Genomic DNA, 15,668 nt, shown 5'->3' with positions numbered 1-15,668 from the left:
TTGGTGCACTCAAAGTTCTTTCGTTAATATTTATAGAGCTTTTAGTTTAACTAATGGCTAAACTACTCTTTTTCATCACTCAACTTTAACCATTCTCCTATATTGATCAGTTAATTTTAAAATTATTAAATTTTATCATTACAATTTTAAATTATTTTTATTTTCATCATTTAGACATTAAATAAAAAACAACATAAATTATTATTTTTTGTTAATGTAAAATTTATCTATTATTTTTTAACGAAAGAGTATTTTTAAAATTTCATTATTATATCATGTTATCACTACATTTTTTTATTTTGATTATTATAAATATTGATAAATATATTTCATCGGTCTCTATTATTCTAACATTTTAGATATTTTTAAAATTATTTTAAAATTCAATCTAAAAAATTATAATCTAATATATAATCCCAATTATTTAACAAGAAATTTATAGAAGTTCAATCTTAAACCATACCTCAACACTTTTTAAAGATGAAAAATTAGTGATGATAAGAAATTTATGATTTTAGAGGCAAAACGATAATGTTTTATTCTTTTCTTCTCCTATAAACTAAGATTCTCTTCCATTCATTGAAATTCTTTCTTCATTATTTCTTCTCTAGTAACTTTGTTCTTCTTTTATAAAAGAAATTCATCATATAAAATCTTCTGAGTTTGAATAACTAGGTTTACAAGGTGTGTGTATATTATCAATTCGTTAAGAAAATTATTGACACATACTAAGTCCTCTAAGTCGGAGATTTAGGCTAAATGCTCTCTGCATTGTCCGAAGTCCCAAGGGATTGCTTCCTAATTTCTTGTAGGTTACACATCGAAAAGAAAACAGCGGAGATAAAGCAGACGTTAAACCCCAAAGAACAAAAAATAATCCGAGGATCAAACACAAAAAACATGTCTTGTTGTCCGAGCGTAAGAATCACCATCTTCTCCACGACATCGTACAACAGCCAGCCGGATAACGACACCAAGATCCAACACACAACGGATGCCATGGCCGTTAACAGAACCGGCAGCCTGGTTTCTCTTGTCCCGGCATGACCGGAGTACACTAGGGTGTTTAACTTCTTAAACCGCGTGTGATTACAAATATAACCGAGCGAACGGAAGCCGGCTAGGGCGACCGGAAAAGAAGCGACGGCGACTAATGCAATAAAACACAGTGTTGAGGCAAACACCAGCGGAATTCTAAACCACAAGGAATGTTTTTGCAGACATGCTTTCATGAGTAATATAGCAGCAAACCAAGTCACCAGAAACCACGCTTGATATAATAAAGAGTAAACCGATCCACCTACAGTCATATATTTTCTTCATCTCCTTTCTATGATAAATTAACCTGAAAAAAAAAACAAATGGTCTTGTTCATATCTAAAAATTTAACTCGATCGTCATTCTTTTATTAATTTAAACTCGATTTAAAAATTAAAAATTTTCATATTTAACTATTCTAATCAAGTTAAATCGATTTTTTTATTTTAAATCTAAATCTAAATTAAAAAATATTCAAATAAATTAAACATCCAGGTGCCATATAACTGGTAAAGTAAATCAAAACACTGAAAGATACATACATGTTAATGATGGAAACAAACTTTGTTTGTTGATTTTTTTTCTTTGATTTTTTCGGTTGTTTTTCTAGTTATATTTATAATTAAAATTAGAGAGTTTGACAGTAGCTTAAATTCAGTGTTTTTAGCCGGTTAAAGATATTTTTTTTAAAAAATAATCTGAAATCTTAAATATATTTAGTATTATCTTATCCATAATTATTTTATAGAATAGTATTGGAATCAGGAAAAAGATATTTGTTCACTTAGATAATTTTTTTTTTTGGTTTTTGACTCTTGAATTTTTACTTTTATCAAATTGAATCATTTAATCAAAAAGGTAATATATTTGTGAAATTAACGTGAATTATTTTATGTTTTATATTTTTAAACTTTTAACCTTGAATCAAATTGTAATTTTTGATATCTATTAAATCAAATTATGCTATTAATCTCTATATTATATAAGTGTTGTATATTTCGTTCATTTGTTCTAATTTGATAATTCCAAGTCTTGTAGTATAGTTATATATGTGGGAAAAAAGAGAAATACACTCAATCATAAGTGACTATTTATATAATTTATTCAATAAATATAAGCGTTAACATTATGGCCTTTTAACTAAAAAGCAGGGAAGATCCAAGCCCACCGAGAAGAACGGCGAGTCTTCAATAACTCAGTGACGACCGAGTCAAAACGACTCGTCTTCCTGTTCTATAATTTAATCTCAAGTTTTCCCTCCTGAAATTCAATTCCGTTTCTCATCTCTCGTCCTCTCTCATTCATCTGTTTCTTCAATATTGTTAGAAATCAAACTTGATTTCTAGAATGTTGGAAAATATGCATATGACAAATAGCTGGCAAGGCATAGATAATTCTTGAACATTATGGAAATCAATGTTGACAAAAGAAAAGAAATTAAAGAAGCAACAAGATAATAAAGTTGTATGAAGTTTGAAATTGTCAAAGTTGGCAACACACTTGGCAAAAGGTGGCAAAAACTAGAAGATTATTGATTAATGAAACATGATCTTGAATTACTTAAGAATTAAGCATGAAAAATAAACATGTGACAATTGATGATGGAAGGGAATTTCGTTAAGACAAGGAACTCCATGTGGCAATACAAGAAGAATTTGGAAATGCCTAGATCTTTCATTAAGGAGGTTAATTACCCTTATAAATATATGTCTTTAGCATTAATATAAATATATGCAATGTAAAGAAAAAAATACAAGTGAGAAGAGAAGGAATATGAGGAAAAACTTAAAAAACCCAGAATGAGAAATAGCTTAGAAAAGTTATGAGAGAAAGGGTAAAGCTTAGAATATTGAGGTTGTGTTTGTAAACTAGCCTCAACTAGTGTCGTAGTATTGTAATATTGGAGTAATATCGTTGTAACGTATTTTGCCTCGTATTAATAATATTTTTAGTTATAAAAATTACTCGAGTGCCCACCTACGCTTCCAACAAGTGGTATCTAGAGCTTGGTTCGAGTTTAACGTGGTGGAGAATATGGCTAACATGATTCAACCTCAAATCATGAGATTGACAAAGACGAATTATGACAATTGGAGCATTCAAATGAAGGCGTTACTAAGCTCCCAAGATTGTTGGGATATCATCGAGGATGGTTACACCGATCCTGAAAATACAACAGCAGAAGCAGTCCTGACTAATAAAAAAAGACATTGAAGGAATCCTGGAAAAAAGATAAAAGAGCGTTGTTCTTTATTTTTCAAGGAGTAGACGAATCTACCTTTGAAAAAAAATTGATGCGAAAACTGCAAAACAAGCGTAAGAGATTTTACAAAAATCTCTCCAAGGTGCCGAAAAAACAAAGAAGAATACATAACCGTAGCAGCGTGCACTTGCCAGGAAATGAAGAATCGATTAGAGATGATAAGCGGAGAAAAGCTTGGAATGGAAAATCAAGTTTGAGGGGGAGTGCTAGAAATTTCTAGAATGTTAGAAAATATGCATATGACAAATAGCTGGCAAGGCATGGATAATTCTTTAACATTATGAAAATTAATATTGACAAAAGAAAAGAAATTAAAGAGGCAACAAGATGATAAAGTTGCATGAAGTTTGAAATTATCAAAGTTGACAACACACTTGGCAAAAGGTGGCAAAAACTAGAAGATTCTTGATTAATGAAGAATGATCTTGAATTACTTAAGAACTAAGCATGAAAAATAAACATGTGACAATTGATGATGGAAGAGAATTTTATTAAGACAAGGAACTCCATGTGGTAATACAAGAAGAATTTGGAAATGCCTAGATCTTTCATTAAGGAGGTTAAATACCCTTATAAATATATGTCTTTAGCATTAATATAAATATATGTAATGTAAAGAAAAAAATACAAGTGAGAAGAGAATGATTATGAGGAAAAACTTAGAAAACCCAAAATGAGAAATAGCTTAGCAAAGCTATGAGAGAGAGGGTAAAGCTTAGAATATCGAAGTTGTGTTTGTAAACTAGCCGCAGTTAATGTCGTAGTATTGTAATATTGGGGTAACGTCATTGTAACGTATTTTACTTCGTATTAATAATATTTAAAGTTATAAAAAATACTCGAGTGTCCACCTAAGCTTCAAACAAATATCTCAGCAAAAGGTACGCTCAGATGCTTGAATTCTCGTCGATTTTTAGTTTGTATTATGTCGTGTTTTAGTTAATTTTATACTGGTATGTAATTATATTGTCCAAAATTGTAAGGTTTGAAGAGGTGAATAAGGCAATGAAATGGAGGATTAGTTATTCATTAAGTGAAATTGAAGTGAAATGTGAGTCTGATGATGATAGTATGACTTCTGTGTTGCGATGAACTGCAGATATGGGGTACCTTTCTATTCACTTCCGAATCTGTGAACGAAGACCATCCCGACAAGATTTGCGACAAGGTTTCATATGCAATCCTTGATGCTTGCCTAGAACAGGATGTTAGTAATGTTGAATCCCACACGGAATGGCGAATACAATTGGAATGAATATTTAAGACTTTCATAATCCACTGTCTGTGGCAATACGTGACTTTGACCGTCCGTGCGATGCATTAAGATGTACCTAACCTAATTTGCCAGCTTTATTTAAAGGAGAGGCAAGCTGTTTATTTCAAAAGTTATAATAATAAGGGTTTTAATTTCTGATTTTTCATTAGACCCTCATACCTTTATTTCAAGCCTGAGCCTTATTAGCTTTTCAATTCTCTCCATAGTTCACAATCCACCATCAAAAAGTGTTCTAAGTTATTCTCTACTTTTCAATCAAGAAGAGTAATATCGCCGACAGTTCACTTCGATTTCGGGTGTACGAAATCTCGGAGTGACCGTACTAACTTCAGGGGACGATTCGTCTATTGAAGAAATTACACACATTGGAACGAATTAATTTATAAGATAGTGGTTTTATCAGGACACTTTCAATATTTAAATTATTATTTATTTTTCAGTTAGTGCTAACGACGTAATTTTATAATCAATATTTCAAACACAATACCCAGAAAGCAAAGTGGCTTGTGAAACTTGCACCAAGACAAACATGGTTATGGTCTTTGGCGATATCACGACCAATCGCAAAGTCGACTACGACAAGATTGTTCGAGATACTTGCAGAGGTATTGGGTTCACATCAGCGGATGTTGGCCTTGATGCCGACAATTGCAACGTTCTCGTTAATATCGAACAGCAGAGCCCCGATATCGCTCAAGAAGTTCACAGTCACCTCAGAAGAGACCGGAGGAAATCGGAGCCGATGACCAAGGTCACATGATCGGTTATGCCACATATGAAAACCCTCTATTGATGCCTCTAACACGTGCTTGCAACTAAGCTTGGTGCCAAGCTCACTGAAATTAGAAAGGACAGGACATGTCCATTGTTGAAGCCCGACAGTAAGACCCAAGTGACGGTCAAGTATCGAAACGAGATATACTCAACAAGATGAGACCTCACCAATGAAAAAATTGCATGGGACTTAAAGATCATTAAGCCTGTTATTCCAGCAAAGTATCTTGATGACAAAACCATTTTTCACCTCAACCCTTACGGTAGGTTCGTTATTGGTGAATTTCATGGAGATGTCGGACTCACCGGATGAAAAATTATAATCGATACCAATGGTGGCTGAGGTGCTCATGGTGGAGGTGCCTTCTCAGGAAAGGACCCTATAAAGGTGGACCGTAGTGGTGCATATATTGTTAGGCAAGCTGCAAAGAGTGTGGTAGCATCGGGGCTTGCACGTCGCTGTATCGTGCAAGTTTCTTACGCTATTGGTGTCGCTTAACCATTGTCGGTCGTCGTCGACACATACACGACAGGCAAGATTCCAGTCCTCGGACAAGGACATCTTGCGACTAATCAAGAAGATTTTGATTTTAGTAGGAGAATGATCTCTACCAATTTTGACTTGAAGAGAGGAGGCAAGTTTAGGTACCAAAAGACCGGCTTACGGACATTTCGGACGCGATGACCTGGATTTCACTTGGGGTTAAGCCTCTTAAACCAAAGGCACAAACACGGGCTTAGCTCCATAAGTTTGCAAATAGTTTACTGTCGTAACTATGATTCCGGCATACGTACCTACATGCATGCATCCATCCATACATGCATATATGCATATGTAATGATACTGATACTGATACATACTAAGATCAGAGGTGACATCTGTAATTTGTTTTTCATTCTGTATTTTTTTTTCTTTACTTCATGCTTTGTTTTCTCAAAAAATAAATAGATAAGGGTATATATTTCACAATATATATATATATATATATATATATATATTAAATTTTCGTGTATTTAAATTTTCGATAGTAAAATAATTGTTGTTGTTCTTTGAGGTTTTCTAGGTTCGAGCATCATGAATATCATGACTTTTGAGTGTTCAGTTGAAAGTTACCTTTAAAAAATATTATCTTATACTTACCTCATATTAATAAAAAAGGAGAAAAAGATACTCGTTAAAAGATCACATCGTTCATTAGACTTGTCTATAGATTGAATCAGGCTGAGGTTTTGATTTCTTTTGAATTATTGTATAGTTAATTTTACGACCCGAATTCATTATCCATTTAATGTTATATATAAAATATTATTCAGTGTAAATTATATACATGAAAAAAATTGGGTTTAGTTCAATTATTTACCATAACACTTTGATTTTTAATTTAATTATAGATATTTTAAAAAAAACATATCTATTTATTTTTATGTTGAATAAATATAATTATTTAGATATGAAATATGTAAATTAAAATGTTGCTAGGTAAACATTAGAGTTAGCGATCTGTGAAGATTAAATCAAATCAAACTCAAAAACTATTTTTAGCTTTTCTAATTTTTTTTTTTGTTGAACTACATGTCATTCAATTACTAAATCAGCTACAAACAAGTTATGTTTTTTTTCAAAAAAAAAATGTAATTTATCACTCAATTAAAGGATTATTATAAATATGTGTTAAAATTGAAATAGACTATTAATATTGTATGGTATAATAATAATTTTAATCTCAAAAACTTATATATTATATAAATTTAGTCATAATTTAAAATAATTCGATAAATTTAACCTTTTATATTTAAATAATTCATCAATTTAATATTTTTTTACTATATAATTGGACCAAGTGCGTACATAGGATCAATAGTAGTTAGATAAAAGCGTTATACCATAAAACAACAACAAAAATATTTATTAAAACTTTCCATCAATGAATACTAATTATTTGATTGATCAATCTCAATTTGCATTCTTACGATGTACTTGTGTAACAAAATTTATGATTTAGAGATAAGATTAGTCGATGGTCGATAAAGTAATCTCTTAGTGTTTCAAAAACAACAACAAAACGTGAAAGTTTATATTATCTAAGTGTATGGCAAAAATAAATTTATAATAGAGATTTTGTCAACTCTTGTTTTCTCTCGTTCGTAAGTTGTTCATCCCTTTTCTTTTTTATTTTTGTTGATAGATGGTGGCGCCAATTTCAATGTTGGGTTCCGACCATCGATATTTTATTATCCTTTTATTTTATTTTGTTTATTTTTCAACAAGTCTATATGTTTGACACATTTTCATTTGTCTTTATGACACGTTTTCTTCTATCTTTTGACACGTTTTTCAGTTTTTAGCCATTGTTTTCACTTATATTTTTCTAGGGTTGATTTGACATCGCCATAGCTGATTAATATGACGCTTATATGTTATATTGTTCTTTACTGCTTTCGACCCTTAGATAGAATTTGGATACCCGTTATGCGTTCGTGGATAGTTTTTCATATTGCTTGAGTCTAATTTGTAGTTTGTCAATGATCTTTTCATAGTTTTGTCTCCTTTTTAGATTCGTTTGCCAATGCGATCAGATCTGTTTGTATCTATCTTAGTTCGAGTTTTCTTGGTTAGATTTATATTTCCTTGTATGGTCCTTATGTGATCTTAAGTTGCTAGTTTTGTTTCAATGATTATAGGAAATTATACTAATTGTATGCTTAATTTACAATTATGATTATAAATCTTTATTGAATTTATGATATTTTTATTTTGAATAGAATTAGTGATTTTTATAAAAAAATATTATTTCTGATTTTTTTTAGAAAAAGAACAAATGATTTGAGAGAAGAACAAATATTGAATTGATATAAATTTTAAATATGATAGACTAAATTTATTGAATTATTTCAAATTAAGATTAAATTAATATAATTTATTTTAAAAATTAAAATTGACATTATATTAAATCACATTAAACTTCTATTTTAATTTTAACAATGAAATAATATGTATGTAATTATATTTTAAGTAAATAACTAAATTATAATTTTTGAAAACATTGCATTGTATAATCGAACTAATAATTAAATTACTTAAAATATATTTTATAGTAAAACAAAAATACATATTATTATATTTATTTCCTTTGGTTAACTTGTTTGGAAAGCAAGGCAGACACAGTTTTACTGTAGCAATGGCGAGCTCGAGTTGCCCGACTGAACCCTCTTCATGTAAAAACTCTTCGCGCTTCAAATTATATAGGCAAACTTGCAATCTCGCGCGTTCTCTCATGGCAATTCCCCTTTAATTAAAATCCTTCATCAATGGATTCCTTCATTTCATTCGCTTTACTCTTCGGCAGCCGGCCCTTCTCCGCTCTTCTCTTCACTACACCAAAGCAGTAAGGGCTTCTACTGGATTTACTAATTCATTTATCATATCTTGCTTCGAATTTTGTGTAATTTCCTTTTATGGTTTCTTTAGTTTACTTGATGAAACTTCATTTCATTGCGTATCTTTCGTTTTCTTAGCTTATAGTTTTATATACATTGTTTTGATGGAATATACAGGTTTTGTTCAATTGCTTGTTTCTTTCGTTTTTTTTTGTTCTGAATTGGGGAAGATTGATAGTATTTTGGCTGTTTTTGATTCAGTGATTTGATCTGACCTTAGTTAAATTTCCCAGATCAGTCCAAGATGAGCAGCTCTGATTTGAATCCTTCCAACGACCTTTCGGTTTCTGATTACCTAGCACAAGGAGACCTTCAACTGGGTAAGTGGAAAAGGCACAATGGCCAAGAAAACTATGGCCTTCACCAGGCAACCTTGTTCTTTCCTGTCTGTTTACACACACACACATATATACATAAGGCAATAAGTACTACTGAATTTATTTCATTTGCATCACCTTCTACCCAAGTACACATTTATTGCTTTGGTTTTGCTGAATTTCCTTTAATGCTGGTTTCTTTAATTGCTTGAGGAAATCTCGTTTCATATCGTATTGTTAGTTTATATCTAATTGTTTGAAAGAAATTTCAGTTTCCTTTACTTGCTTCTTTCTATTTTTGTTCTGCAAATGGGAAAATCGCTAGTGTTTTTGGCTGTTTTCTAACTAATGATTTCCTCTGATATGAGTTAAATTTCCCAGATCTGCTTGAGCTCGGCAGCCTTGGCACTGTTTTGGACAGCGACAACTACAATGTGTCTGCTTTGTCTGTAGACAAGTTTGCACAGTCACTTCTAGAACAGGGACTGCCCGACGACATCCAGGAGACCTTGTTGACCTCGATGCCAAGTGGAAGCAACATAAGAGGCCACCATGGAGCGATATTGTTATCCAGTGACCAGCAGTTGAACTCATTGAGCTTGATGCTGAGTGGAAGCAACAAAAGAGACCAACATGGGGTGAATGGGCAACAATCGTTGGCCAATGACAACCAGGTGAAGTCGTTGAGCTCGATGCCAAGTGGGAGCAAGAGAAGAGGCCGGGAATTAGTTTCTGATGACTCATCAAAACCTAAAGGAAAAGGCAAAATGAAACAGCCCCAGCGCAGAAGAACCATTGTCAACGGTGAATCAGCACCGACCAGTAAAGCAGTGCCACTGAGTTATGAGGACCGTATCAAGGAGAAATCTGTGGGGGAAAGTGCGAAAATTTTGACAGATCGAGTCTCCAAAAGGACAGAAAGCGTAAATTCTCTTACCTGAACTGAGTACATCATATTCAATTCACATTATTGTTATTTATTATATACATATATGTCGAAGGTAAAATTTCCACATTAATTAGAATGTATTGGACTCTGCTTTATAAAGCAAGGGTTATTCCTACCCTCACCTTATTAGATACAACTGTCAACTGTGAGGACAGTTCTCCCTTCTAAAGGGAATAATACCATAAAGTCTATCAACTAGTAATTGAAATTATTGAACTATAGCCTTTGTAAGCAGAGGCCTATCCTTTTCTCATGAAGTGCCTTTTAATGAAGGGAATAATACCTTCAATCCTTGCATTGACACCGTCTGTATGTTGTAAGGTGATGGCCCTGCTAGGTGACTTATTCCTCGCCTACGACAAAATGCCATGGACAGCTAGAGCCCAAGAATTGAAGGCAGATTCGAAAGCTATGAGAGGTGAACTTAAAAGAATTAATCGATATATAATTAACATACTGGTCAAATGCAAGAAAGGTAGATTAACAGAAGAAGCGGCAAAGAAGAGATTGGTGGGTGCACACAATAGGTTAAATAACTTCCTACAGGTAAGCTACTGTTCATAGATCTCAAATTTTGATTTCATAATCTAAATCTCTAATTTAACTTCGTAACTTTGTTTTTCAGAAAATTGAAAATGCGAGGGAGGGATTAAAACAAATCAACCGGGTACGCTAATGTTGACGAATCCAGTTACCATGTTAGATTTCACGACCTAAATCTCTAATTTAACTGTTTAACTTGGGTTTTCAGGATCTGGAAAAAACAAGGAACCTTGATGCAATCTTCGCTAAGAATATGGTATGTATGTTTCATATCATTGATATTGACCAACGTAGTACTATTATTTCTTGAAAAGATGAACATTCTCATTTATAAATCACATTATATGTATATCATCTTTCCCTGCACTAGTCCCGTTTTAGGAAAGCCATTTTCAGCTGTTACTTGAATGTGAGTGCAAGCGTTGAATATGGATTTATTCCTTAAGCATGTATGTTCAACTTTTTCGAATTTTTTTCATATTTAGTCATAGTCCTATTCAATACTTATGTCGAAATGTGTCTTTACATTACTTTATTTATAAATGACATCATAATATAATGTCTTTCTCATGGGATTAGACTCGGCAAAAATTAACCAAATAATGTACAAGGGAAAAAAATTTCCCCAGTTAATGCATCCCCAAGATTATTTTCTCAAGTAGTCTTTTGACCAATATCACGGAGAAGATGCCCGGAACAGTTGACGTCTTCATGAGGACGCAGATGCTCCCATGGTCGGTGTACGCCCATGCATTCCCTCTCCATGCTCCTTTGTCATGCAGAAGATGCCGGGTGATCCTTGCGTCTTCCCTGGACATGCAGAAGACGCCCACTACTCCTTGCGTCTTCCCAGTGCTACTATTAAAAACACCCCAATTGAGAAAATAATTTTTGGGATGCATTATATAGGGATTTTTCCCCACTACGGGCAAATTTGCCGCTAGACTCTTTTCATACCTAGCAAAAAGCTGTTTTCAACTTTTTCCAAGTTTTTATACATTTTGAGAAACTTTGGAGCATCATATTCTAAACTGATATCCGAACATGTGTGAAATTAGTTGTTCAAGTGTCATGGATTTTCAGTATGATTATACCAGAAAACTTGATGTTTAGGAGTCTCTCCCTGCTGCTCGAGTCCTGCACTGCCTTTTGCATCGAATCAGTGTTTTGAAATTGGGAAAAAAAATGCAAATCTTACCTTACTAATTTGTTCTCTATCCATACCTTATTTAGACTTTCCTTTGTTTACATCTTGATCATTTATTTATTTATTACGTAAATTTCAGGATTTCAGCTCAGAGTATCTAAGAGAAAAGGTACGATATATACATATACCTATACTATTAATAATTTTCGGTGTACATAGCACTAATATATCATTGTTTTGATGACATGTTTTTATGTTTGTTGTTTTAGTTGGCTTCTGAAATACCATTTGATATCAAAGAACTTGATCTGGTTGATTTACACTCTAAATTTAGTAATTTTAAGAGCCGACTTTATGACAAAGAGAACAACAAAGTGGATATTCAAGATTTCGAGGGCTTGCAAGAGGCATTGAACAGAGCTGGCTGGGGGAAAACTCCGAACCACCTGGAACAAATTGCTATGGAAGTCGAAACGGCTATTGGTAAACAGATTAACAACCCGTGTATCCGAGTTCTGCTCTCTGCTGCAATCAAAGAGATGAAAGATTTGAAAGTCGATGAAATGGAGCGGGATATGTGTAACATGTTTAAAAAGTGGGCGGCCACGTTCAATTACGCCAAGGAAAATGGTTTTCATGTGGAATTTGCTTACATAAAGCTGGAGAAAAACTTGCGTGCCTACCTGTCTTATCATGGGAATTAGAAAGGGAAAGGTTTGGGAATCGTATATGGCCGAGCTGTCATGGTTGTAAATCAAAGAGTAGTTTGCAGTTGCAGAAAGATCTTTTGTAAATTGCCAGGGACTTGGTTTCGATATTTGCTTCTCTCTGTCTGATGTTATTGGTTTGTATCTGATCTCGTACTTTCCTCGATCTGAAGTGTGTGGTTTTTTGTATCTGGACTCTTGAATTCGAATCTTATTCGTGTATTTTATGAATTTTATTTTGTTGTAATCGTATTTATACTGTGCTTTCAATATGCCAGCTTTTGAATTTGTACGGTGTCTATGTATTTTGTTGTGTTATACTCGTATCGTATGTCGTATCTAAAGTGTATTATGTTTATAGATATTGGTATGTATTTCTTGTTGGAATTATTTTTGGCATCTCATTCTGTGTCACGTGGGTATATATTGTTATAATTTGAGTCGGGCTACTTTGAATTTTTATTAAATAATTTGGGGTAATTATGAGTAGTATGTATTTAGAATTTTTTAATCTATTGATAACGTACGCACACTTTGTAGGTACATTGTTCGAAACCATGACTTTTAAAGATAATAACATTTACTTTTATTATTAAGACCACTTGATGGGTTCGATGTTAAAACTTTTTTTTATTCAAGATAGACTCGTAGTTTTATTTGTCATACCCATTTAAACTTTTCTTATTTTTCAAATGTATGTGTCTATTACATGAACAATTCGGATCTAACATGATAGAAAAATAATAATATTAAAATTTAGGAGGATAATTTATTTTGATTAACTCGTAATCCAATATATTCGTATTGTGGGTATAAATGTACTTAAAATTCGATTAATATATTTTAGTATATTTTATGTTAGATCTAAATTGATTTTTAATACGTAGACTAATAATTAAATTAATAGAAAGATTTGATTGATAAGATGTTAATAGTTTGAGATAAGGTTAAAATATATTAAAATTTAGAATCAATTTAACAATTTGGATCATAATTGAAGGACGTCTAACATAATTAATCCCATAAAATTTGATTAAAACTAAAAAGTTCTCCGTTGTCTTATTCGCTCCCACGTGGAATTTTCCGATCGAGGGATCAGGATTTTGCCGATTCTTAGCTCTAAGCCACGTGTATAAAAGAAAACGTTAAAATAAACAAAAAATAAATAATTTCATTAATTTCTATTTGAAATTTTTATTTACGATACCATAATATTTTAAATATTATTTTCGTTTTTATTTCATCATTATTGTTTGATTTGTTAATCAGATTTCAGATCAAAACAACAAAGATTTATAATTTATTAATCTTTTAGTTATAGAGAATTGATTCGATGTAAGTAGTGTAATCGAAACTTCAAAAATTACTAGTGTCGGATTTTAAATAGAGAAAATCGCCTCAGTGACCAAAAAAAAGTTATAATATACGATTTTAACCAACTTTTTTTGGATTTGCCAAAATGACCAACAAAATCGCAACGCGAAATAAAAATCGCAACGCGATCCCCAGAATCGCAAATCAGTTTCCAGAATCGCAAATCAGTTTCCAAAATCGCAACGCGATTCTTGAAAATCGCGATGCGATAGTACAAATTCGCATTGCGATTTTCCAAAATCGCAACGCGAATATGAAATCGCAACGCGAACACATAATCGCAACGCGTATCCGTAAATCGCAACGTGTATCCGTAAATCGCAACGCGTATGGGTAAATCGCAATGCGTATCCGTATATCGCAACGCGTATCCGTAAATCGCAACGATAATACATAAAATCGCAACGCGTATCCGTAAATCGCAACGCGATATTTAAAGCGCCATTATAATCGCTACGCGTATTTTATTTTCAAATTACAAAAAGAATATTAAGACAAAATCCCGTAATCGCAACTCATAACCTAAACCTAAAATCACAACTCAGTCCCATCTCCATCTCTCACTCTCTACGCGAAGAAATCCGTCCCCATCTCCGAAGATTTCCGTCCCCATCTCCGGCGAAATCCCTCACAACCATTCACGGTCAGAAATCCCTCACAATATTCAGAAATGGAAAATCAACCTCCGAGGGTTAGTTTTTTTAATTATTTTTATTTTGAAATGTTTGCATTATTGTAGGTTTTTCATATTGAAACTGATGATAAGTTTACTGGTCATTTCAATAATAGATTAACCATTTCACTTAGATTTCATTTCGCGTTACGATTCTGTCGTTGCGATTTTCATTTCGCGTTGCTATTCTCTCGTTGCGATTTTCAAGTTAGTATTTGTCTTTGTCTTTGTTCTGTCTTTTGGTTGAAGTAATGCAATCCATTCAAGTTTCAATTTGCAGAAGAGTCGCAACGAGATAAATGAAAATCGCAACGAGAGAATGACTGTCGCAACGAGAGAATCGCAACGCGAAATGGAAATCGCAACGATAATCGCAACGCGAAACCAAAATCGCATTGCGATTTTCATTTCGCGTTGCGATTCTCTCGTTGCGATTTTCATTTCGCGTTGCGATTCTCTCGTTGCGATTGTCATCTCGCGTTGCGATTCTCTCGTTGCGATTTTCATTTCAACCAAAGACAAACAGTGTTGCAAATTTTAGTTTAAAGAATAAACTACTACTTTTTATGTTTATTGTTTTTGGTATATCTTCACAGTGTAGTTTTTGGTATATCTAACTTGGTATGTTTATTGTTTTTGTAGAAATTTTTTTCGGCTCAATTGACCTTGAGAAATAAAGTCAGCCTGGCCACTACAATTGCAAAGAAGCTTTCACCTGCTCAAAGACAATTGTTTGAGGAAACCTGCTTCGGGCCATGGCTGAGAGTACAGCATCCGGGTGGAGATGCTAATTTGACCCATTTGTGGCTTCAGACCATGACATCAAATCTACCCGACAGTATACAACGTGGTGAGGAAGAGATATGGTTTCATTTTCCACCAGCGTATACTTGCTTTGGGGCGGAAGGAGTTCTGCTTAATCACTGGTCTACGATTCGGACACGATGATGTAGGCCGGTACACTCGTCATATCGCCCGCCCATCATGGTTATCCCGGGTTTTTCCGGATGAGTCATGGAGAAGCCGAACCTACATGTCGACGACCTGAAGAATTATTTAATAAAAAGCTGGTTTCACTCGGATGGAAGACGTCGATGTTGTCCGAGTATGCCTTCTACTACTTGTGTATGCCGGCTTTTTAGGCAGAGAGGCCAGACAACCTATTCATC

At 33.3% G+C, this 15,668-nt stretch overlaps 1 protein-coding gene and 1 pseudogene across 1 annotated transcript; both read left to right on the top strand.

Annotated features, from left to right (window-relative positions):
• The first annotated feature begins 4,385 nt into the window (after window positions 1–4,385).
• Window positions 4,386–6,098, top strand: LOC120158125 (annotated as a pseudogene).
• A 2,424-nt stretch (window positions 6,099–8,522) lies between these two features.
• Window positions 8,523–12,463, top strand: LOC120158120. Its single transcript, XM_039169047.1, has 8 exons — window positions 8,523–8,737; window positions 9,023–9,109; window positions 9,488–10,029; window positions 10,377–10,601; window positions 10,681–10,722; window positions 10,807–10,854; window positions 11,885–11,914; window positions 12,015–12,463. Exons 2-8 carry the CDS (start codon window positions 9,034–9,036, stop codon window positions 12,447–12,449), a joined length of 1,398 nt encoding a protein of 465 aa, XP_039024978.1. The 5' UTR covers window positions 8,523–8,737; window positions 9,023–9,033; the 3' UTR covers window positions 12,450–12,463.
• The last annotated feature ends 3,205 nt before the right edge of the window (window positions 12,464–15,668 follow it).

Source organism: Hibiscus syriacus, unplaced genomic scaffold, assembly GCF_006381635.1.
Source record: "Hibiscus syriacus cultivar Baekdansim isolate YM2019G1 unplaced genomic scaffold, ASM638163v2 tig00111305_pilon, whole genome shotgun sequence".
Taxonomy (NCBI): domain Eukaryota; kingdom Viridiplantae; phylum Streptophyta; class Magnoliopsida; order Malvales; family Malvaceae; genus Hibiscus; species Hibiscus syriacus.
The sequence above is the reverse complement of the archived record's forward strand: the minus strand, read 5'-3'. Positions and strand labels throughout refer to the sequence as shown.